Here is a 21083-nt window from a genome sequence, read left to right on the forward strand (position 1 = left end):
TCCCCCCATTGTCATTATTGATAGAGGTTTATTAGTTTCATTTTGCAAGTTTTACTTTAAGAAGGGTGCTAATATCATGTACTATGACAGTTCACACTGAAAGCAATTTCCTATAAAAGATGTTACAATGACCCCTATGGAACTTGTATAACTTCATAGTAGATAGTCAAGTGCACAAGTAAAACACATTTACAACAGTGATCCTGTTAGCCTGGTCCTTGCCCTCTGAAACCCTTATGTGCTACTTGAGGAATCTTAAAATTAGTACAACTGTGGATAATTACTTGTGTTGTTTCTGGCGTTCTGCTTTAGGGAAAAGAAAAAAAAAAAAAAAAAAGAGAGAGAAAAAAAGAAAAGAAGGAAAAAAAAGAAAAAAGAAAAAAAAAAAAAGCACAGTTATCATTTAGCTTTGGTATAATCTACAGTAGGTTTTAACAAGTAGAATATATTCCAACCCCTATAATTTCCGCAGCCGTAAAGTTTACAATGATGTAATAAGTCACTTTATCAAAGAGGAAATATTACAGACACAGAAAAATAGTTGGAGACCCAGTTTTCTTTTTAATCCTCTGGGGGTAAGCTATGAAACAAGCAGTCAGAAGAGTGAGTACTCAGTGTCATGAGTGGTATGCATACTTTTACAATAATACGGGCACAAAAGAGATTGTCGCCTTTAGTACATGAGGGTCACTAGAATTCATTATTATTACCTTTTTATTGTTATCCTTTTTATCCATGCACCTTTATATTTACTTGCATGAATTTACCACAGGTTCATAGTGGCCTTTGCCATTTTAATGCTTACAGAGCCTAAAGCTTCCAAAATGCCTATCTGGCCTGTACATATTTCATTAAAAATAAACTCTATATAATAAATAAATATATAAAATAAATAAAATGTTGCCTTTGGAATTTCTATAAATAAATTTAACTTTTCATTTTTATTTTTATTTTTATTTTTTTTTACTAAGAGGTCTTTGCTTTAAACTCAGCGGGGTGAGACCCAGCGAGCGATTAACTGAAAAGTCTCTTGTCTACGTAAGACTGCACCCTCCATGCCTTTGTAAATGCAGCGTACACTTGAGCAGGCCACCAGCCAAAAATCCCGATGAATCAAAGTATGGCAGCTATGCTGATATATGACGAAGTACAACTGATCAAAAATTTAAAAGCGTGTCCATTCCCCAGCATGCATCAGGCCGTTCTCCTCCTCCCTCTGGCTCCCCTCTCTCATTCCCATTCACGCTCTCACTTCCTCTCGCTCTCACTCACTCTCTCTCGCTCTCCCTCTCGTACTAAATCAAGCGAGTGGGCATAGGCTCTCCTCCAGGAGGACAAACCTTTAAGTGCAGAACAAAATCAGCATGTTCCATCCAAGCCTCCATCATACATTATGCATGCGACAAAGTTTGGCAACAGTGGAGCTGATGTGATGACACAGCTAATCAATAAGAACCCACCGCATGAAACCTTTATAGTGGTTACTTTTTAAGGGCTCAAGTGAAGGAATTGTCTTTGTCAACTTTGGCTTAAAATATCCTTATATAGTTCGGGTACTTTCTCAGGGTCCACTGGTCTAGGTAAAAAATGTGTAAATTTTTGATGCCGTTTAGTCCTAGTCCCTTCTCTTGGAGTCCCATCTTTATTTAACGCAACGTAGTATCGTCTTCCAGTGTCCACGTGTTTATATAGATTTGATGAATATGTGTTATACCAGTTTTCTTCAAACTGCTCTCTGAATACACACTCCTGGGTTAATTTTTCCTATGAAAAGAAAAGAAAAATTGGTAAGGAGCTAGCCATAAAAATCATCTATTTTGTAAAGAACTACTAATTTCACTGCTCAAAATCAGTACCTCCTTGTTCAATTGACAAAATTAATCCTTGCAATATTCCCATTTTTAACTAAATAAAACAGTATTGCTGAGTGTTTTATAAAGCAGCCACACGGGTAGAACACCGCATGTGAAGAAGAAATGATCCTCCAGAAGTGTTGTTGTCAAAATCAAAACAACACCAATGAAAATGAAAACAAGGATTTTAATTTATGACCATCCCAAAGCAGCTCACAGAATATTACTGGGCAACCGCCTGATTGTGAGTGCAAGTACTTGAGCAGACATTATGAAAGGTTTGTAGAGTGGTGATATCATTTCAGGTCTTAAAATCTCCACATCTTTTCATCACAAGGAGTACTCAGTGCATCTCATTAATTACAAAGGATACGATTCAATGCCCATCATTTGGTTTGCTATCAAAGAACCACAACTCACAAAAGCCTCAGACAGGAGCATTAACTCTAAGTGCTGAGATGAATTTAGGTGAAGCAAGGCCTCCAGACTTTACAAGCATTGTTTTTGTGTTCCATCCTACAGAAGACAACCACTAAAGGCATCAGCCACCCACCATCTCCCCTGTCAGGGAGTCCCATTCCTTCCAGTTCACCTTCTCATTGAGTCAGTACATATCACCTACACTCTGTTGGTCTAAATGGATGGGGTTGGCTTAAAAACCAGCTGCTTACAACCTAAATAAACTTGGGAATAAGAAAAAGAATAAACTTGTGGTGAGCTGGGGGTTGGCCTCTTCTCTCGTGTAGACAGTGATAGAACTAGAGGGAATGGTTTCAAGCTGCGACAGGGGAGGTTCAGGCTGGACATTAGGAAGTATTTCTTCTCAGAAAGGGTAGTCAGGCATTGGAATGCACTGCCCAGGGAGGTGGTAGAGTCACCGACCATGGGAGTGTTCAAGAAACGTTTGGATGTTGCGTTGAGGAATATGGTTTAGCTGGGAAGTATTGGTAATGGTTGGACTAGATGATCTTCTAGGTCTTTTCCAGCCTGAAAAATTCTGTGATTCTGTGATTCTGTGATTCTGTGAATATTCTTATCAGCTGGTACAAAATATAGTAATAATAATTTAATACTTTTACAAGAGTTTTCAATCAAATAGCACTCAAGCACATCTATCAAATTCAACTTGTACTTGAGGATCACCTCCTCTTCGTGACTAAACTCCATATAACACTGGATTCTGTAAACATGTAAATAAGCAAAGCATGTGTGCATATGCACTCAGGAAATTAAAACTTTAAATAACCCTTTCAGATAGATACACAGAGATGGAAAAACATGTACAGCAAAGCCTTCATGGCACATACACCTACAACCTGAGCACAACCAAGGTGACACATCTCAAACTCCAGTTTCTTCCAAGAAACCACCATCCACAGCTTAACCCAGGAGCTTCACAAAATGTATCATCACCATGTTGCAACTTGGTCTGGGGCTAAAGGTGTCTTTGGAGGTCACTTCTGTGCCTTGGGACTCACAACTCTAAATCTTTTCCCAAAGCAACATGCTTCAATCCAGAGGTTTTGCTGCTGTTTCAGGATATGCCCAGAAATGCCTTTTCCTTGACAGAGCCAAGATGGCTCAGAATATACCTTGAGACCAAAGGGTTTGGGACCATTGGGTGTGGAGTGGTCCCAGCAATCCATGAGAGGCCTCAGCGCCAAAGCACTGTGTCCTCAAGGTGACACTCCACCTTACTCACTACATGGCAAGCCCAGTGCTCCCCAAGAAGGGTCTGCACCCCTCTGGGGCTGAAGACCAGTGTCCTGTTTTGGTCCAGGGAGCCCTATATACCTTCCAGGAGTCACCCAGGAACTGATCTACATGAAACAGCAACCAGTCAGCACTCTACTTATTACCTTAAGACAGGGCTGCAAAGCCAGGGTCCTCTTCAATGCTGAAACAGTTAGGATTTACAAATTTGTGTTTGTTTGTTTTTTTTTCCCTAAAACTAACCTCTGATTATTCTGTTAGTCTAGAAAGGCAGCAAGCAAGTAGTTCCTGACTGTCTCTAGGGCCAGGCAGGGGGACATTAAACACTTGCAAATTCAGTACAGCAGAGGCAGTGGCCCTGCATAGATTCAGTTGGCTGTAGCAGAAGAGAAGACCACAGCCCCATTCCTCACAGCATCTCCAACCTTTCCACCACCAGATGTCCCTCCTTGTGGGCTCAGCTGAGCAGAGTGCATCAAAACACGAGCAGGTCCGCAGAGCTGCTGCATATAATTGTATATGTCATTTTCCGGCTACGACACATTTGCTGTGTGGAGTAGAGAGGCTGTGAAGTCTCCTTCCCTAGAGGTCTTCCAAAGGTGTCTGGATGTGGACCTGGGCACCCTGCTCTGATGTTGCTGCTGGAGCAGGGGGTGAAGCAGGTGACCTCCAGAGGTCCCTGCCCGCCTCAGGCATCCTGCTGTGCTGTGAAGTAGTTCAAACACAGCAACACCCATGCTGTTTAGAGAGGGAAAAGAAACATGTACCTGGTTACATTAAATCTTTGTATATGAGCCAAATCCTGCCATCAGCTATTGATAATTTCCTCCTATGTAGTCTGACAGCTAGAAACTGCAGCAGCAATTTGTACCACCAGACATCTGCAGCAGCCAAATGTTAGGCACATTGCAGTAACCCCTTGTTCAGCCTCTAAGTACTACAAAAAAATATTCTGCTGCTATAAAGATCATCTTTAAGCATGGCTCTCGTTAGTGTTTTATTTTGCATGATGTTTAAGATCACTTTCTTTGCATTAAGGCAAAAGCAGATGCTAAGAGATACAATATGCTGAATCCATCAGTCCACTGGGGAAAGAGAAACTTATGCAAATTGTTTTCCTGCTCTCAGAAGGCAACAGCATCACATGACAAGCACTGCAGAAGTGCTCCCTACTAAAAATAGCAACATTTTAGAAGGATATTTCAGTCCTGTCTTGGATTCATTAATTATTCACTTCATCTGCATTTTTTTTTAGCATCACCATAAATTTCTATCTTTGTGCGAACAGTACTTCCCCGTGCCCTGAAGGAGACATTTTAAAATAGCCTCTCTTTATCTGGCAGGTTTGATCAATTATGACAATGCTGTGGTGCGCTGAGCTGGCAGACCTTGGATAAGGTCTGCACGCTGGGTGAGCTCAGTGGATTTCACGCTTCCAAACTGAATCTTCATTTCACAGGTTCAGCCTGCTTTTACTTTTCATTCTCTCACAATACAGATAGTTCTTCCTTACCCTTTATCTAATTCTGAGAAATCCATATGCAAACGGTAGGGAAATACTTCAGTATAAACCTCACAGAGCAATCAGGATGCAAGGTCAAATCTGTAAGTATACTAATAACCACACATTCAGAAAAGTTAAATAATCACACTTTTGGTGAAATTCAATATTTTTGTTAGAAATTCATTGAACAGTTCCCTAGAAATTCTAGTTGAAGTAAAAAAAAAAAAAACCAACAACAACAAAAACAAACACTGAAGTAAATCATGTTGCCCAAAGAAGCTGTGGATGCCCCATCCCTGGAGATACTCAAGGCCAGCTGGGATGGGGCTCTGGGCAGCCTCAGCTGATGGGTGGCAGTCCTGTCCATGGCAGGGGCTGGGACTGAGTGGGCTTTAAGAACATAAGCCAGTCTGTAATTCTATTAAACAAATGCCACCAACTTTGAATTATGAATATATATGAGGAATAAAATCCCAGTATATCCCTATTTCCCATGTTTTGGAATATCCTCACGAGGATGATTCATCTGGTACCAAGACAGGCAAGAGCTGATAGTCGCCAGCACATTCATCTGTACTACACTACTAAACACTAGTTCACACTCATGCTTTGAGCATGTGTTTTATTCTGCCAGCATGAAGAAAATGCAGGGGCAAGGCCAGTCCATCCTGCCAACACACATCTTGTTGCCTCACCAGGCTGGGATGGGAAACCTGCTGGAAGCCACCACTACCATCACAGGAAGGTAATCACACCTGCTGATTGCAGGTGGCTGCATTTTATTGACTGGCAGAATCACAGAACCATTGGAGCTGGAAGGAACCCTTAAAGGCCACCCAGTCCAACCCCTGCAATGAATAGGGACACCTACAACTCCACCAGGTGCTCAGAGCCTGGTCCAGCCTGACCTTGAGTGTCTCCAGGGACAAGGCACCCACCACCTCTCTGGGCAACCTGTGCCAGTGCCTCACTGCTCCTTTCATAAAAACTTTTTTCTTTATACCCAATTACAATCTCCCTTCTTTTAGATGGCACTCATTTCCTTGTCCTACCACAATAGATCCTGCTAAAGAGTCTGCCCCCTTCTTTCTCACAGCCCTTTAGATATTGAAAGGCCATTCTTGGGTCTCCCTGGAGCCTTCTCTTCTCCAGGGTGAACAGCCCCAGCCCTCAGCCTGTCCTCACTGTTCCATCCCTTGGATCATTTTTCTGGGCCTCCTCTGGACATGTTCTAACAGGTCTATGTCCCTTCCCTTCTTCTGACTGTGACCTTTACGAAGTCCCTAAATACAGCTGAAAATATTTAGACCTTAACTTCAGAACTTCTAGAATCGACTGACTTCTCCATTATTTTCCAGCACCAATATTTTATTGCACTACACTTGATGTCACCAGACATCTCTGTCAAAGGCTGACACAAATACCAAACATACCCAGCTGGAGTAGTAGTGGAAAGCAACCTGCATTCCTGCAGAAGGGGAGGCTGCCTGCCTTGAGCAAATCATTCAATTCAGGGACCAAATAAGGAGGTGACCTCAAAATTATATAAATCATACTTTTCACCACATAGCACATGTTTTCAATGAGGGCTGTTCATGTAGTATTCCACTATGAAGAGATCAATCCCCACTTTACTACATTGCCACTCTCTACCTGTTTTTTTAAGCTTTTATTTAACTCAAATGTTCAAGTAATTCAAGTGTTCAAAGATGCGCCTATCACAAGGGCAAATAAACCAGTGGATTTAATTCAGAAGCCTGACAACATCTGGTTAGCAGCTAAATATAGAGCAAAACAATTATACTGTTCTATTTCCAGGTAGACCTGTTAAGAGCGAGACTGTAAATTAGTATAGCAGAAAGTTACAGCAACCACAAGGAAAACTTTGGCAACTTGTTTAAAATAGATATCACTGTGAAACAGCTCACTGGAAATAAGTAGAAATAGGAAAAATACAGCCCAGAGGATGGTTTCATGGTTTAAATGATGGTAAGACATTACTGTTGCTTCACAAACGAAAGCAAAGGACAGGGTCCTGTATAACTCTCATCAATATTCTTTTTTCTTTTTTCTTTTTTTTTTTAAATAAACTGCAGAGCCAAAGGTCAGATTTATTTTGCAATCTGACAAAAGGAACTAGCTCAAAAGAACAAAAGAAATAGCTCTTCTGACCACCAGGCCGACTACCACAGCAAACAGGTTTCGTGTTTAGCAAATGACTCCGTGCCACATACAGTTCTGCCTTAGGTAAACTACTACACTGAATCAATACAGGAACTTCACAAGAAAATGCCTAGTCCAGGAGTCCAAACAACCATTAAAAAGAAGCATATAGGATGCAGTCAGCACTTCCTACATATCTGCTGTGTGCTATCATTGTGTTAATCCACGCTGTGTTAATAAAATTATGTTTAAATAGATTGCCTCCTAAATAAGTTCACACAAATCCCTTTCATGCCTGTATAACATTAATAAAAACTGCCTATGTGGTGAAAAGAAGCAAGCAAAAAATTCCCTGTTCTCCTCTGAAGTGGTTTTCTTTGCTCCTCTGCCTACAAACACATGAATTTTACATATGGTTAGCCCTTCCCATGCCATAAGGCAAACAGCCTCTAGAACACACTATCTTCAGCTAATAATTAACACTCATCCAGAGTGGTCATAAATAAAGGTGCAGTTTAGCATGCTATGTTGGAAAGTATCTGGCTGGTATCTGGCTGCATGGACAACCTCTAGCCACAAACAGAAACCAAATCCCAGAGTCTGGGCAGTGCCACTTTCCTCCTAAGTTAGCGGAGAGCAGTGTGAGGCAAGCACTGTGTACTGAACGTCCAATCCAGTGAGCGTCAGAGTTATCCCAAACCATTTCATTTAGCAGTGGTTTTCAGAACACTGTTTAATAATCCCATAGAATATTAAAAGAAAGAACAAAAACAGGCCTGTCAAAAGGACCGGTTGTCTTTTTTAGTGAGTTTGCACCACTGCTTCTCCATGAGCACTACACAGAGATGGCAGGAAACACTGCACGGCCAAAAGACAGACCTAGCAAATACCCAGGCATCCATGCTGCCATTCTCATGCACTGCATATTCCACAGCAGAAGATAAGGGAAGTGAGGCAAGTGCCATGGCAAAACCTCAATTAGGCAATTGCATTTTCCCTACCTGAGGTCACCCAGTACTTTGGCATGAACAGAGTGTTCATCAGCTTATCCTCCCAAACTTTTAATTCATCTCACACAGGCCTTATAGGCCTTTATTATACGTACACTCTCGTTTAAACATAATAAATAAATAAATGCATACATTTTTTCCTTATGCTTCAATGTATTGTACTGTGTGAAGCAGTTATAAGAGTGCCTGAAGATGAACGCTGTCACACAAAAAGTTAGTAGTAGCTGGCAGAGCCCAGTCTCCTTTGGAGCATTACCAAAAGAACAGCTACACTGGCACAGGAACAGTGGTATCTCCATGTCCTGATGAAGGCAGCAGAAAACTGGCATTTAGTAAGCAATGACGAGTCAGCAGGCTTCAGTATCAGTGGTGGAACACCAAGGGGACCTTCACTGTTTCTCCCTTGTGCCTCATTGCCCCTCTTTTCCTCCTCCTAAGCCCTCTGCACCACCCGAACCTCCCCTGGCAGGAGCAGATGGGGATCCAGCACTATGTTATCCCAGCATACCAAGGTTGTTTACGGATCTCTCCAGCATGAGAGATGCCAATTAGACCCCCACCCATTTCTGCCACTGCCAAATCTGCAGCTTGTGGTTTTACTGATATCTGCTCCTTGGAGGTTTCAAGTCTGCAGCAGCTGTCACGCTTCAAGCATGCCCTCCCCAAACACAAAGCCATTACAGAACAGCCCCTTGGTGCTAGAGCTTACATCTGCCAGCACAGGCCTCCTACCAGAAGCCATCTTCTGTCCCTCAGGGTTTGCTCTAACCCTGCCCAGCCAAGTGAACAGGAGGAAGGCCCACTGCCACCTCAGCACCTGGACTCCGCTCACACTTGTCCTATCGCTGTCAGACCATACAAAAAGCTGGTCTGCCTCCTGCCTGTAAACTGCTTTCATGTTCTGAAAGGCCACAATGAAGCTTCCCCAGAGCCTTCTCTGCTCCAAGCTGAACAAGCTAACTCCCTCAGCCTTTCTTCACAGGAGAGGTGCTCTAGCCCTCTGATCTTCCACATGGCCCTCCTCTGTAGTCACTCCAGCAGCTCCACGTCCTTCCAGTACGGGGGTCCCAGACCTGGATGCAGTACTTCACACAGGACCTCACAAAGACAGAACAGAGGGGGCAACCCCCTCCCTCTCCCTGCTGGCCATCACTCTGTTGATGCAGCCCAGGATACTGTTGGCCTTCTGGGCTGCAAGCGCACACAGCTGGCTCATGTCCAGCTTTTCATCCACCAGGACCCCCAAGTCCTTCTCCACAGGACTGCACTCACTGAGTTCTGCCAGTCTGTACTCATATCATATCATATCATATTACTTCAACCAAAGTCCAACACCTTCAGTTGGAGGTCAAGCTGACATTCCAGGGAGAGGCCATGGGCCTTGCACAGTGCCACAGTGCCATTCCCCTGAGAGCTGGGAGCTCCCTCCTCCGTGCTGGCAACAACATGCATGGCATGGGGAAGAAGTCAACTTTTCAAAACCACACGAACAAGCAGGTGTGTTCCTCTCTGTCCCTGCCAGCAGGACCAGACCCATACCATGCCGCTTACTATTCACACTTCTGACCTCTGTTTTAGTTTTGGTTTCCTTGGCATAATCAAGAGCTGTAGTCATCAATGTTATCTAAGCATCTAATTCATCACGCTTGGCTGAATCCTTCCAAGAATCAGAAAACAAGGTGGTATGCAATCTGATACAGGGCCTGAGCCAATTTTTAAAGAAGACAGCAGAAAAGTTACCATCAGTTTAAATGGAACTTGAATCAGGCTCGCAATGATAAAAAGGCAGCAAATATTTTAAAACACTAAAAGAGCCATTTCAGGCATGCTCAGATTTACTGAAAGCTGTAACCTGACCCAGCCTAGCTCCCTGCTCCACAAATTCTCTTCTATCAAAAGACAACGTGTATGTCAACCCAGGTCTGCTCTCCTGCAGCTATACACATACTCTTCAGGCTGTGCAAATGAAATGCTAGTCAAGCTTTTCACTGAGTAGAGATTATAAATAAATCATGTTTTGTTTAAATGCAGCTGAGATTGAGCACAGTATCAAAGGGTTTCATCAGTATTTTTTATTTTTCTAAGTTTTCTTAGTTTTCTAAGTACAGAACCTCGGATTGAAGGAGATAGCCTTCCTTGAGCTGAAAGCACATGACCTCTAAAGGATCAGCTAAATAAACATTCTGAAAGACCTTAAAGCAAGAGGGATAGTAGTACTTGATGTGCATGAGTCTTTACACTCAGTGGGTACCCCCCAGACTTGAGTTACCCGTAATTACAGAAGCCCTTGATCCCTCCACATTGTCATCATAAAAGCTGCAGAACACTCAAGGCTCTTCATAAAACACATTGCCACAGGGATCAAATAATTATAATAGATATGCAGTGATAAAAATTCATCCCATTCAAGTACTTTATGTTTAACTCTTCCAGCAAGATGATTTGGCCAAGGACTGACAACAAAAGCCTGACTCCAGATAGCTTTATGTAAAGCCAATAACAACATCTGCTAAGTGCTAAGTGCAGATTTTGTCCCTGTCAGAGGACAGAGACATCACTGACAACCATGTCATTCTGGAAAGGGATTGATCTGGGTGCACTTTATCATCAAGCAAAGCATCCCAGGCTATCATATTTCAGAAAGATCCAGTCTTCCTCACTAAAATGCCACGCACCATCCTGGAAAACAGTAAATTTACCAGAGAGGCTTTAAAAGCTGTAGTGCTCCTGTATCTGCTGCTCTGAGATCTTCACACAGTGGACAAAAAAAAAAAAAAAAAAAAAAAAAAAAAAAAAAAAGAATCCCAAAGATTTCCATATATCTTTGGTTCTGCTGTGCCCTCTCTTAGACTGCCAGTGACACAGCTGACCCACCAAATTCTTAAGCAAGTCAGGTGGCTCTGCTCTTCGGTTGTCCCCCTGCCCCTCACTGTCACACAGACTGGAACCTGCCTTTTAATGGGTCAGATTTGAACCATGCAGTTAATTTTGGCTTTGATGAAAGAAGTTGTCAGTCTGCCTGGAAAGAAGCAACAAGAAGAAGAACAAAAAACCCCTAGATACATAGTAGCAGCTTCAACAGAAGGGGTGAGTGAAGAGGTCAGAGATCAGGCAGTTGGACTACCAGGCACGAACAGTGTATGGACCTTCCAAAGAACTCAGTTTTTAAAGAGCAAACAAAATCATGATGGATTTTTGTTTGTTTGTTTGTTGTCAACTTTAAACTTTACACATTTGTATATTCTAAAGTGACCCGAAGAATTTTTCTCAAATCTTCCCACACAAGTTGGTTTCCTGTTCTGAGTTCAGATTATGTGTTAGATGCTTTCCTAATGAAGGCATCAGCAGGCCAAATATCTGCCTAGGTATTCAAAAGCAATAAACGTTTATATGCTAAAAGACTATCTTTAGATTGCAGACTCTTACAGGAAGGAACTCTGTCTAGATTTAGGTTTTTAAAATGATGAATATCTCTTATCTTGATCAGGGTCTGCTGACACAACCATAAAATTAATAGGTGGTTTTACAGGAGCAGGTCCAATCCTGCTTCCATTAAAGTCAGTGTCATGTCAACCGTAATAGAATCAAGTCAGAATTTCTCCTGAGTCACAACTGCAGTGCCTCCATAATTGTTCTGAAGCCAAAGAACAAAGTTGAGCAGATGAGAGATGCCTGGCCTGGGCCAGGCTGAGGAGCTTGCGGCATCTGCAGCAGAAGCCAAGTTATTCTCCAGCAGTGGTCATGGAGCACAAATCTAAAACCTCAGCTTCAGATCAAAAGTAACAGCCGAATCCTGCCATTACAAAAGGAATGAAAAAGAAGCCAAAGGGCCTCAGAAAAGGGAAGAAATGGATTTGCTCTGTAACAAGCTCTGTTTCTTAAGCCTTCTGAATGCAACACAAATGAACTGCATTACCGAACATCACCAGATCAGCCCAAGCACATTCAAACTGCAAAGCCAATCCCAACCTAGTCAAAATCCCTAATGAAGTCCCCGTGGGGCAGACTTTTTCTGCTCTGCCTTTGAAAATGATGAATGGTGAAGTGGAAAAGAGAGCCACATTCACATCCCACTGGCTCCTGAGTCAGAAACAGAGCACATCAGATCTTTATCTGATGCAGCGAATAATCCCCAAGCATATCTCGGTATGTCACTGCTGATGATGCTCTTTTAGCGTGTCATTTCAACATGCTATTCTCAGATCAACTCAGTACGCAGAAGCTTTTCACACTCCTGTACTGCTAACAAGGCTGGCTCCAAAAACATTCAGGGCAACAGAAACTGGGGAGCTGTACGACCACAGACAAGCAAATCAGAAGAAATTCAAGCTGAACAAGTCCAGCACTTTCTTGGTGAGTAGGATCTGGGTTTACGGTACAGTTCAGCCTCTATAAGACTGGCTGGTACCACCAGGCCAGTACCCAAGGTTCAAGATCTTGCTTTATCAGAGCTTAGCTAAATTCATAGGCACTGTCCAACAAATTATATTTATCGATACATAAGCACACAGAAGATATTCTAAGACTCTCCCGTTCCAGGAATGTAGTGATAATCCATGTTCAGCACAGCATCATAGAGATTGAGGTAAGGAGATCACTGAGGGTTTTCTCTCTTATAAAACCAACATCTGACCTAGCAAGCACCTGCAGTAAGTCCTCTGAGGAGAATCAAAAACCTGAGGAAAAGTGCAGTACCTATCCCACAGGGCGCTGTTAGCAGCCTGTGGTGACAGGTGTTGGCATCTGTGAAAGTCTGATCCAAAAAACAGGCTGAAACCTTAGTTTAACAAGAACCACAGTAGCTGAAGTTTCACACACAGCTTTCCCAGAATCCTTGGGTTAAGTGTGTGGATTCACCTATCAGTTTTTCCTACACCAGTAACCCTATTTCAAAAGACCTTTCTCCCTGCAGAATCCTTCATGCCTTGCTACCACCCTGCTGGCTGGCTCGCATTCATTCCCAACGCTGCTTCATCCAAAAGTCACATACAACAGCACACAACAGCTTTTAGCAAGGCTGCCCACACAAATGCAGAGAGGGGCTTTCTGCAAAGGTACAGGAGATGAGATTGTGGGCAAATCTGGCCAAGTAACTCAAGTTTCAGGGCTCTTCTAGGAACTACACCTTGAGTGAATAAATTGTCCACAGTAATAGATCTGTTCTACCATTTGGTGTATGGAGGAATTGGTTTCAGCTTCATCTGGTGCAGGAATGGCTACCCAGGGAGGTGGTGGAGTTGCCATCCCTGGCAGTGTTTGAGAGGTGTCTGGATGAGGAGCTCCAAGATATGGTTTAGTGGTTTGTTGTAGCTCACTAATGGGAGGAGGGTTGGACTGGATGATCTTGTAGGTCCTTTTCTACCTTGTGATTCTATGATTCTGTGATCTCCCAACCCCCTGCAGAAGTTGTTCAGGCTAGCTCAAAATCTCACTTCCTTCTGACCCAAAATTTCCTAGCTATCCAGCCTCAGCTTTCTTATGATCCATTAAAGCTGGCTTTCTTGTCCTTTGTATTTCAAGGACTATTTTCTCTTCTTGGCACTAAACCTCAGTGTATTTACAGAGACCAAGAATGTATCCTCAAGTTTTAATTCTGCAGGCTAAATAAATCAAGATCTTTAAACTCTGCCATTTAATAGCTTTTTCATCCCCTCTGATCATCACATTCTGCACATATGCCAGTTTCAATTCATCTTCTTTATCACAGAAGACCAGAACTGCACTCTGCCTTTGGACGAGATCTTACCAGCGGCACCGACAGCTCTCCCTAAGCCCAAGCCTATGAATTCACTTTTTTTTTCACTGTAGGTCACAGAGTCCCTTCCATGAGGCAGACTTCTGTGCTGAAAATACTGCCCAACTTTGCAACATCTGCAAATTTCAATAACACGCAACTACTTTTTTTTTTTTTTTTTTTTTTTTTTTTATGACAAGATGTTTAATGTCCCTAATAAAAGCAGAGCGTAAAACCAGCCCAAGGACCAACTCATAAAAACTCCAGCAATAGCTTCACTGCAGTCTAATACCTCTCAACACTCCTCATTGCTGTCTTCTCTTCAGCTCTTTTGTCATCTATCATACAAGTTTTCCACTAACTCCCATTTTAAATACTTTTTCTGCTGGGCCATAACCTAACATAGCTCTGCAGTTTAGAATCATAGAATTGTTTGAGTTGGAAGAGACTGTTAAAGGCCATCTGGTCCAGTTTCCCTGCAACGAACAGGGACATCTACCTCTCAATCAGGTTGCTCAGAGCCTGGACAATAGAGCAACCCTATTTCTCACTTCTAAAAGAAGGGATTCCTACATAAAGTAAAACAGCAAGATTTCCTGACACAATCTATCCAACTTCAGTAAGCTCACCTCACAGGCCCTCCTCTCTTCTTCCATGCAACAACATCCTGCCATACCCTGGAGCACAACTCAGGTCAGACCAATAGCTCTGCAGCTTCCCAGGTCCGGTCCCGAAACACAAGCCATGCATCCAGAGGTTCAATGAGACTTGAAGCTGGTAAGCACCTGCATGCACCTGACAGAAGCAACCTCTCCCTTGATCAGGTTTGTTCCCCTCTGTGCACATCATAAGGCCACACAGTGAACTAGACAGGGATCCACCATTGCTGAACACAGCCCTTTGGCACGGCCAGGCTGATTTCCAGGTTCCCTGCTTCAATTTGCCGTGCAACAGCAGAAAGATTCATGTCACAGTATTAAGAGAAAATGACCACTCATCTTAGTGGCCTCTTCTCTACCCACACTTATTTAGCTTTCTGTAGCTTCAAAACTTTTTGCCTATCTCTTTTTTGTGCCTCACTCAGCTTCACTGCAGCAATTGCTGTTCCATCCCTGTGCTTCTCTCTAAGACCCTTTTGTTTTTGCTTTTCTGCAACCTGTCCTTCTTCCTCACAGACCTTCTGCCAAGCATTCACAGCCTGTTAGACCTCAGATCATTACCTGCACTTAATCCTTGCTGGGATACTGTTCCTGCAGAATTTCTGACAAGTTTTGAGTTTCCTTCACATCCAGGCCCATTTGTCACAAAATCATAGAATCCCAAAATCGTTTGAGCTGGAAGGGATCTTTAAAGGTTCAACCCCCGTGCACTGAACAGGGACACCTACAGCTCCATCAGGTTGCTCAAAGCCCCATCTGGTCTGACCATGAATGTCTTGAGGGATGGCACATCCTCCACCTCTCTGGGCAACCTGTGTAAGTGCCTCACCACCCTTGGCATAAAAAATATTCTCCTTATATCCCTGCTGGCCTCGCTTCTTTCTGATATGTTTGGCTTTCTGTACTGATCGTAGAATCATAGAAGGCTTAGGTTGGACGCCACCTCAGAGAACACACAGTTCCAAAGCCCCTGGCATGGGCAGGGTTGCCACACACCGTATCACACTGCCCAGGATCCCACCAAACCAGGCCTTGAATACCTCCAAAGATGAGATATCCATTACCCCTCTGTGCAGCCTGTGCTAGCACCTCAGTGCTCTCTGAGTAAAAAATTTCTTCACAGACCGCAACCTGAACCTCACCTCTTTTAGTTTAGAGCCATTGCTCCTTCTTCTATCACTGTCAGACTGTGTAAAAAGTTGGTCTCCCTCCTGCTTGTAAGCTCCCTTCAAGTACTGGAAGGCAGCAATGTGGTCTCCCCAGAACCTTTTCTTCTCCAGGCTAAACAAGCCTAACTCCCTCAACCTTTCTTCACAGGAGAGATGCTCCAGTCCTCTGATCATCCTCATGCCCTCCTCTGGACCCACTCCAACAGCTCTGCATGCTTGCTGTACTGGGGCTCCCAGACCTGGCAAAGTGCTCCAGATGGGGTTTCACAAGGGAAAAGCAGAGGGAAACAATGCTCTCCCTCTCTGCTGGCCAACACTCTTTTGATGCAGCCCAACATACTGCTGGCCTTCTGAGACACAAGAGCATGCTGCTGGCTTACATGCAGCTTTTTATTCACCAGGACTCCCAAGTCTTTCTCCATAGGGCTGTTATCAATTAGTCCTTTTCATAGTCTGTACTTGTATCTGGGATTACCTCAACCAAAGTGCAACACACTTTGCACTGGGCTTTGTTGAACCTCATTAAATTCTCCTGTGCCTGCTTTTTGAGCATGACTTTGTCCCTCCGAACAGCATCCCTCCCTTCTACTATGTTAACTGCACCATTCAGCTTGGTGTCATCAGGAAGCTTGCTGAGGGTACACTCAATCACACTAGTCCCAAGATGGACCCCTGGGGGACAACACACTTGATCAACCTCCACTTGGACATAGAGCTGTTGACAACAACTTTCTGGATATGACCATCCAACCAATTACTTATCCACATAACATTCTAGCTGTCAAATCCATCTCTCTACACTTTAGAGATAAGGATGTGGTGCAGGACTATGTCAAAGGCCTTGCACAAGTCCAGACAGACAATATCAGTTGCCTTTCCTTTGTCCACCAATTCCATCACTCCATCACAGAAGAGCATCATATTGGTGAGGCATAATCTGCCCTCAGTGAAGCTATGCTGGCTGTCTCAGATCACCATCTTGTTTCACATATGCCTTAACAAGATCTTCCCAGGCACAGATATGAGGCTCAGTGGCCTGCCGCTCCCCAAGGTCCTCCTTTCTCCCTTTCTTGAATGTGGGAGTTATGTTTCCCTATTTCCAGCCACATGTCCATTTCACCTGACAGCCACAGTTCTTCAAATATGATGGAGAGCAGTTTGACAACCACATCAACCAGTTCCTTCAAAACCCTGAGATGCAAGTCGTCTGGACACATAGACTTGTACACATTCAGCCTCATGAGGTGGTCTCAAACTTGCTCTGATCTAACGCTGGGAGACATTTTGTTCCCCCAACCTCCACTCAGATATGCAGGGACAGGAGAGGCACGAGAAGCCTGACTGGCCATGAATACCAAGGCAAATAACTCGTTAAGTATCTCAGCCTTCTCCATGTTTCAGGAGATCAGCTCTCCCTTTTTATTCATCAGAGGAGGCACACTCTCCTTTGCCTGTCTGTTCTACCCAATACACTTAAAGAATCCCTTCCTGTTTTTCACGTCTCTTGCCAAGTTCAGTTCCATCTGCACTTTGGCATTCCTGACTCCAACCCTGCATGTCCACACAGTATTCCTATGTTCTTCTCAGGCCACCCATTCCTGCTTCCACTGCTGACACTTTTTCTCCCTCAGCCTGGCCAGCAGGCCCTTGCTAAGCCATGCCAATATCCAGCCTCCTCTCCCTGCCTTCTTATTCTGAGGGATGGAGAGCTCTTGTGCTCTCAGAAAGTCATCCTGAAAGTGCTGCCAGCTCTGTTCTATTCCTTTGTTCCTAAGGACAGTTTCCCGGGGGAGCTCATCCAACTGTTCCTTTAACAGTCCACTCTCCTGAAGTTCAAAGTTCTGACTCTACTCTTCATCAGGCTCATGTTCCTTCAGATCATGAACTTGATAGGACATGATCACTGCAGCCCAGGCTGTCTCCAGTATTAACCTCTTTTATGATCTCTTCCACACTGGTAAGCACCAGGTCCAGCAACACTTCAGCCCTGGGAGGTCATTGTAAAAGGACTCCAGGAGTCACCTGGACTGTTTGCAGCTTGTGTTGCTTTCCCAGCAGGCATCTGGGTGATTGAAATCCCCAACAAAATGAGAACCTATCAGTGTGACTCCTCTCACAGCTGAACCAAGAAGGCCTCGTCAGCAGGCTCCTCTGACCACCAACTATCCTTTTTTGGTCCAGTGCCTAATTGTAACCCAAAAGCTCTCAACCTGTTCATGACTGTTTCTTAGGGGTACCTCTTCACAGTCTATTCACCTCTTAACATAGAGGACAACTCTTATACCTTGTCTATCCCTTCTAAAAAAGCATATAGTCCTCAATCAAGACATTCCAGCTGTGTAAGTCATCCCACCATGTTTCTGTGATAGCAGTAAGATCCTAGCTTTCCAGTTGCACCGTGGTTTCCAGTTCCTCCTTGTTCCTCATGCTGGGTGCACTGGTATAGAGGCACTTCAGGTGGGCTTTAGGATGCATTACCTTCTCAGAGAAACCCTCCCAAAGACCTCTAGGAAAAAATCTGAGGGTTCCCCCACTGTGTCCTAAAGAGAGAGTTTTCTCTCTGCTCCTCAGCAGTACATCCTCTTCCTCCATCAAATCTAGCCTAACACCCTGGTGATGAGCCACAACAGCTTTCTGCCTAGAATATTCATCATAAGATGCAGCAGGTTGATGGTCCCCATTAGCACCCTGTGCTTTTAACTAAGCTATGCTGTCCCACACTAAGTTGTGGGCAGGCTCACTATCACTCCCTACTCCCTTCATAGTATCATAGACAGTTTAAAACCCTGTCAATGAGCCCAGACAGCTCCTGGGCCAGAATTCTTTTCCTGCTATGACCCAGGTGAACCCCATCAGCAGCCATCAGTCCGGGTGCTGAGTAAATCACCCCATGACTGAAAAAGCCAAAATTCCTGCAGTGGCACCAGTCTCTCAGCTACGTATTTATCAGATGGGTTTTCTTTGTCCTCTCAGTATCCCTCATTGTCACTGAAGAGATAGAGGAAAACACCACCTGTACCTCTGCTCTGTTCACACGCTGCCCCAGTCCCCTGAAGTCCCTTTTGATAGCCCTCAGGTTTCTCTCAGCTGCATCATCACTGTCAGCTTGAACTATCGGTAAGGGGTAATAATCAGAACTGATAATCCGATGCAGTCAGCTTTCTGGACTGAGAGTACCTTTATGAAGTTTTTAAGAACCTTTGTGACCCACCCCCTTCAAATCCTAAAGCCTGTGCTTTCAAACCACTTGCAAGACTGCTTCCTGCAACTGTCCTGCTTAAATCAAGGGTACTCAGAAAAGCATGAGTCACTACTGCTGCTAATCAGCACTACTGGGTAGTTCATTGCGGGCTGCCACATCCTCCTGCACCATTTGCTTGAGTTGAAAGCCAGGGCGCTCTGCTCCCCACAGCTCTGCTGTCCCAGGGGCTGCCCTCTGCCTCCCACATCTCACCATTCAGCACAAGGCATTTTATTTTACTTGCTAGCAGAAGAGTGTTTCAGGCACTATCAAAGTCTGTTGGGCTTTGACAAATCTCAGCCTGGAAGTCTTCACTTTCATCACTCTGCCCTGTTCCCAGGCTCACTTCAGGCACAGGTGCATGCGTGTGCACTGAAGGACAGATAATCTGGGCTATAAAAAGAATAAATAAATAAATTGGAAGCCTATGAAACCCTTCAGATGAGAGGTGTTTAACATTAACAGGAAAGTGTCAACAACTCTGCAGGGTAATTTTATTATCTGTCCTATTCTTGGATACCTGCACCGACCACACACTCAGGCCCAGCACCGTTCCCAACATGCATCTGCACTGTTTTTTTCTTCGCGTTGTTTTTGTGCACCTTGCCCCATTAGTGGAAAGGCTGAGCAATTCCCTTCCCTTATTTGCATGGGAACATAAAAAGTATTTCTAGAGTGCAGCAACACCTACACCAACTCATTTCCAGTGAACTGCAAAAATGTGTCCCTTTTTCCTCAAAAGCTTCTGTTTGCCTCTCTCTGTACTGCAGTCCTCCCCAGCCTGTGGGACCCAAACAAGCACACAACGCCTGCAGGTGCAGCTGCTGGGACAATAAAGAGGCGTATCGTCACCTCCCTGCACGCTTACTGGGAAAATATGTTTCCTCAAGGACAGCACTCTCTCTCCCTTCCTCCACTGTTTCCCCAGGTGCTGTAGAAGCAAAAGGCAGGTCCAGTGTCCCAAAAACATTGGGACAAACAACATTCCAGTTAATTTTTCCAAGGACAGCAACGTATTATGTACAAGCAGTCCTAAGTCTCACTGGGCCATGTGTACCCGTAAATCTGAATGGCAGAGGTGAGGAACCTCACTCCTCAGCTCCAAATCTGAGCTCCTTTGCTCTGTCCCAGCTGCTCCATGGCACCTGAAGTCTCTCTCTACTCTTCTCTCTACTTCCACATGCTCCCAGCCCGCTCCCCTTCCCCAGCAAGTCCAACGGCTTCCTTCTGCCTTCCCCCTCTTCTCAGCATAGCAGTCTTTGTAGTAGCTCCACATCTTCCCATTATCATTTTTCCTCCCGACCACACAACCTGCACTGCCTCTTGCCACATGCAAATGACACAAGGGACAGTGAGGACACCAGTGGTTGTGGAGGAGTGGGGCAGCTCTGTGACTGTGGGAAACAAATAGGGCAGGGACACCAGCAGAGAGATGGAGCACAGCTCTCTATGGCAGGAGATCCCAGGACACAGAGGGCATCTGGGCTGAAGGTGTCAAAAGAAGGACAACAGAACTGGTGAAGGGTCTGGAACTCAAGTGTTATGGGGAGTGGCTGAGGAAACTGGTGTTGTTCAGTCTGGAGGAGGCTTCAGGGAGACCTTATCGCTCCCTACAACTGCCTGAAAGGAGGTTGTGGCTATGTGGAGGTCGGCTTTTTCTCCCACATAACAATGATAGGACAAGAGGTAATGGCCTCAGGTTGTAACAGGGAGGATTCAGGTTGAATATTAGGAGAAGTTTATACTGAGAAGGAGTGGTGAGACATTGGAATGAGCTTCCCAGGGAGGTAGTGGAGTCACCACCCTGGAGATGTTCAAGAAACAGGGAGATGTGGCAGTGAGGGATATGGTTACTGGGCATGGTGGGGGTCGGCTGACACTTGGACTAGGTGATCTTCATGTACATCTTTTCCAGCCTTACTGATGCTATAATTCTATGTCCCATGGTCCCACAATGTTCAAGGAAGCACAAGGACTTCCTGAGAGGACAACCCAGGATGGGAACCCCATGTGCCATGTGAATGCCAACTGTGGATA

The 21083-nt window shown here is 44.3% G+C and overlaps 1 protein-coding gene across 1 annotated transcript in view; it reads right to left on the reverse strand.

The window, feature by feature from the left end:
- Nucleotides 1–402: 402 nt before the first annotated feature.
- FGF9 (fibroblast growth factor 9) overlaps nt 403–21083 on the reverse strand; it is a 31880-nt gene continuing 11199 nt past the window's right edge. Inside the window, exon 3 of the mRNA XM_072326749.1 lies at nt 403–1764. Coding sequence (XP_072182850.1) covers nt 1519–1764 — 246 coding nt within the window. The 3' untranslated portion in view covers nt 403–1518. The remainder of the gene's footprint in view (nt 1765–21083) is intronic.

Source organism: Excalfactoria chinensis, chromosome 1 (genome assembly GCF_039878825.1).
Source record: "Excalfactoria chinensis isolate bCotChi1 chromosome 1, bCotChi1.hap2, whole genome shotgun sequence".
NCBI lineage: Eukaryota > Metazoa > Chordata > Aves > Galliformes > Phasianidae > Excalfactoria > Excalfactoria chinensis.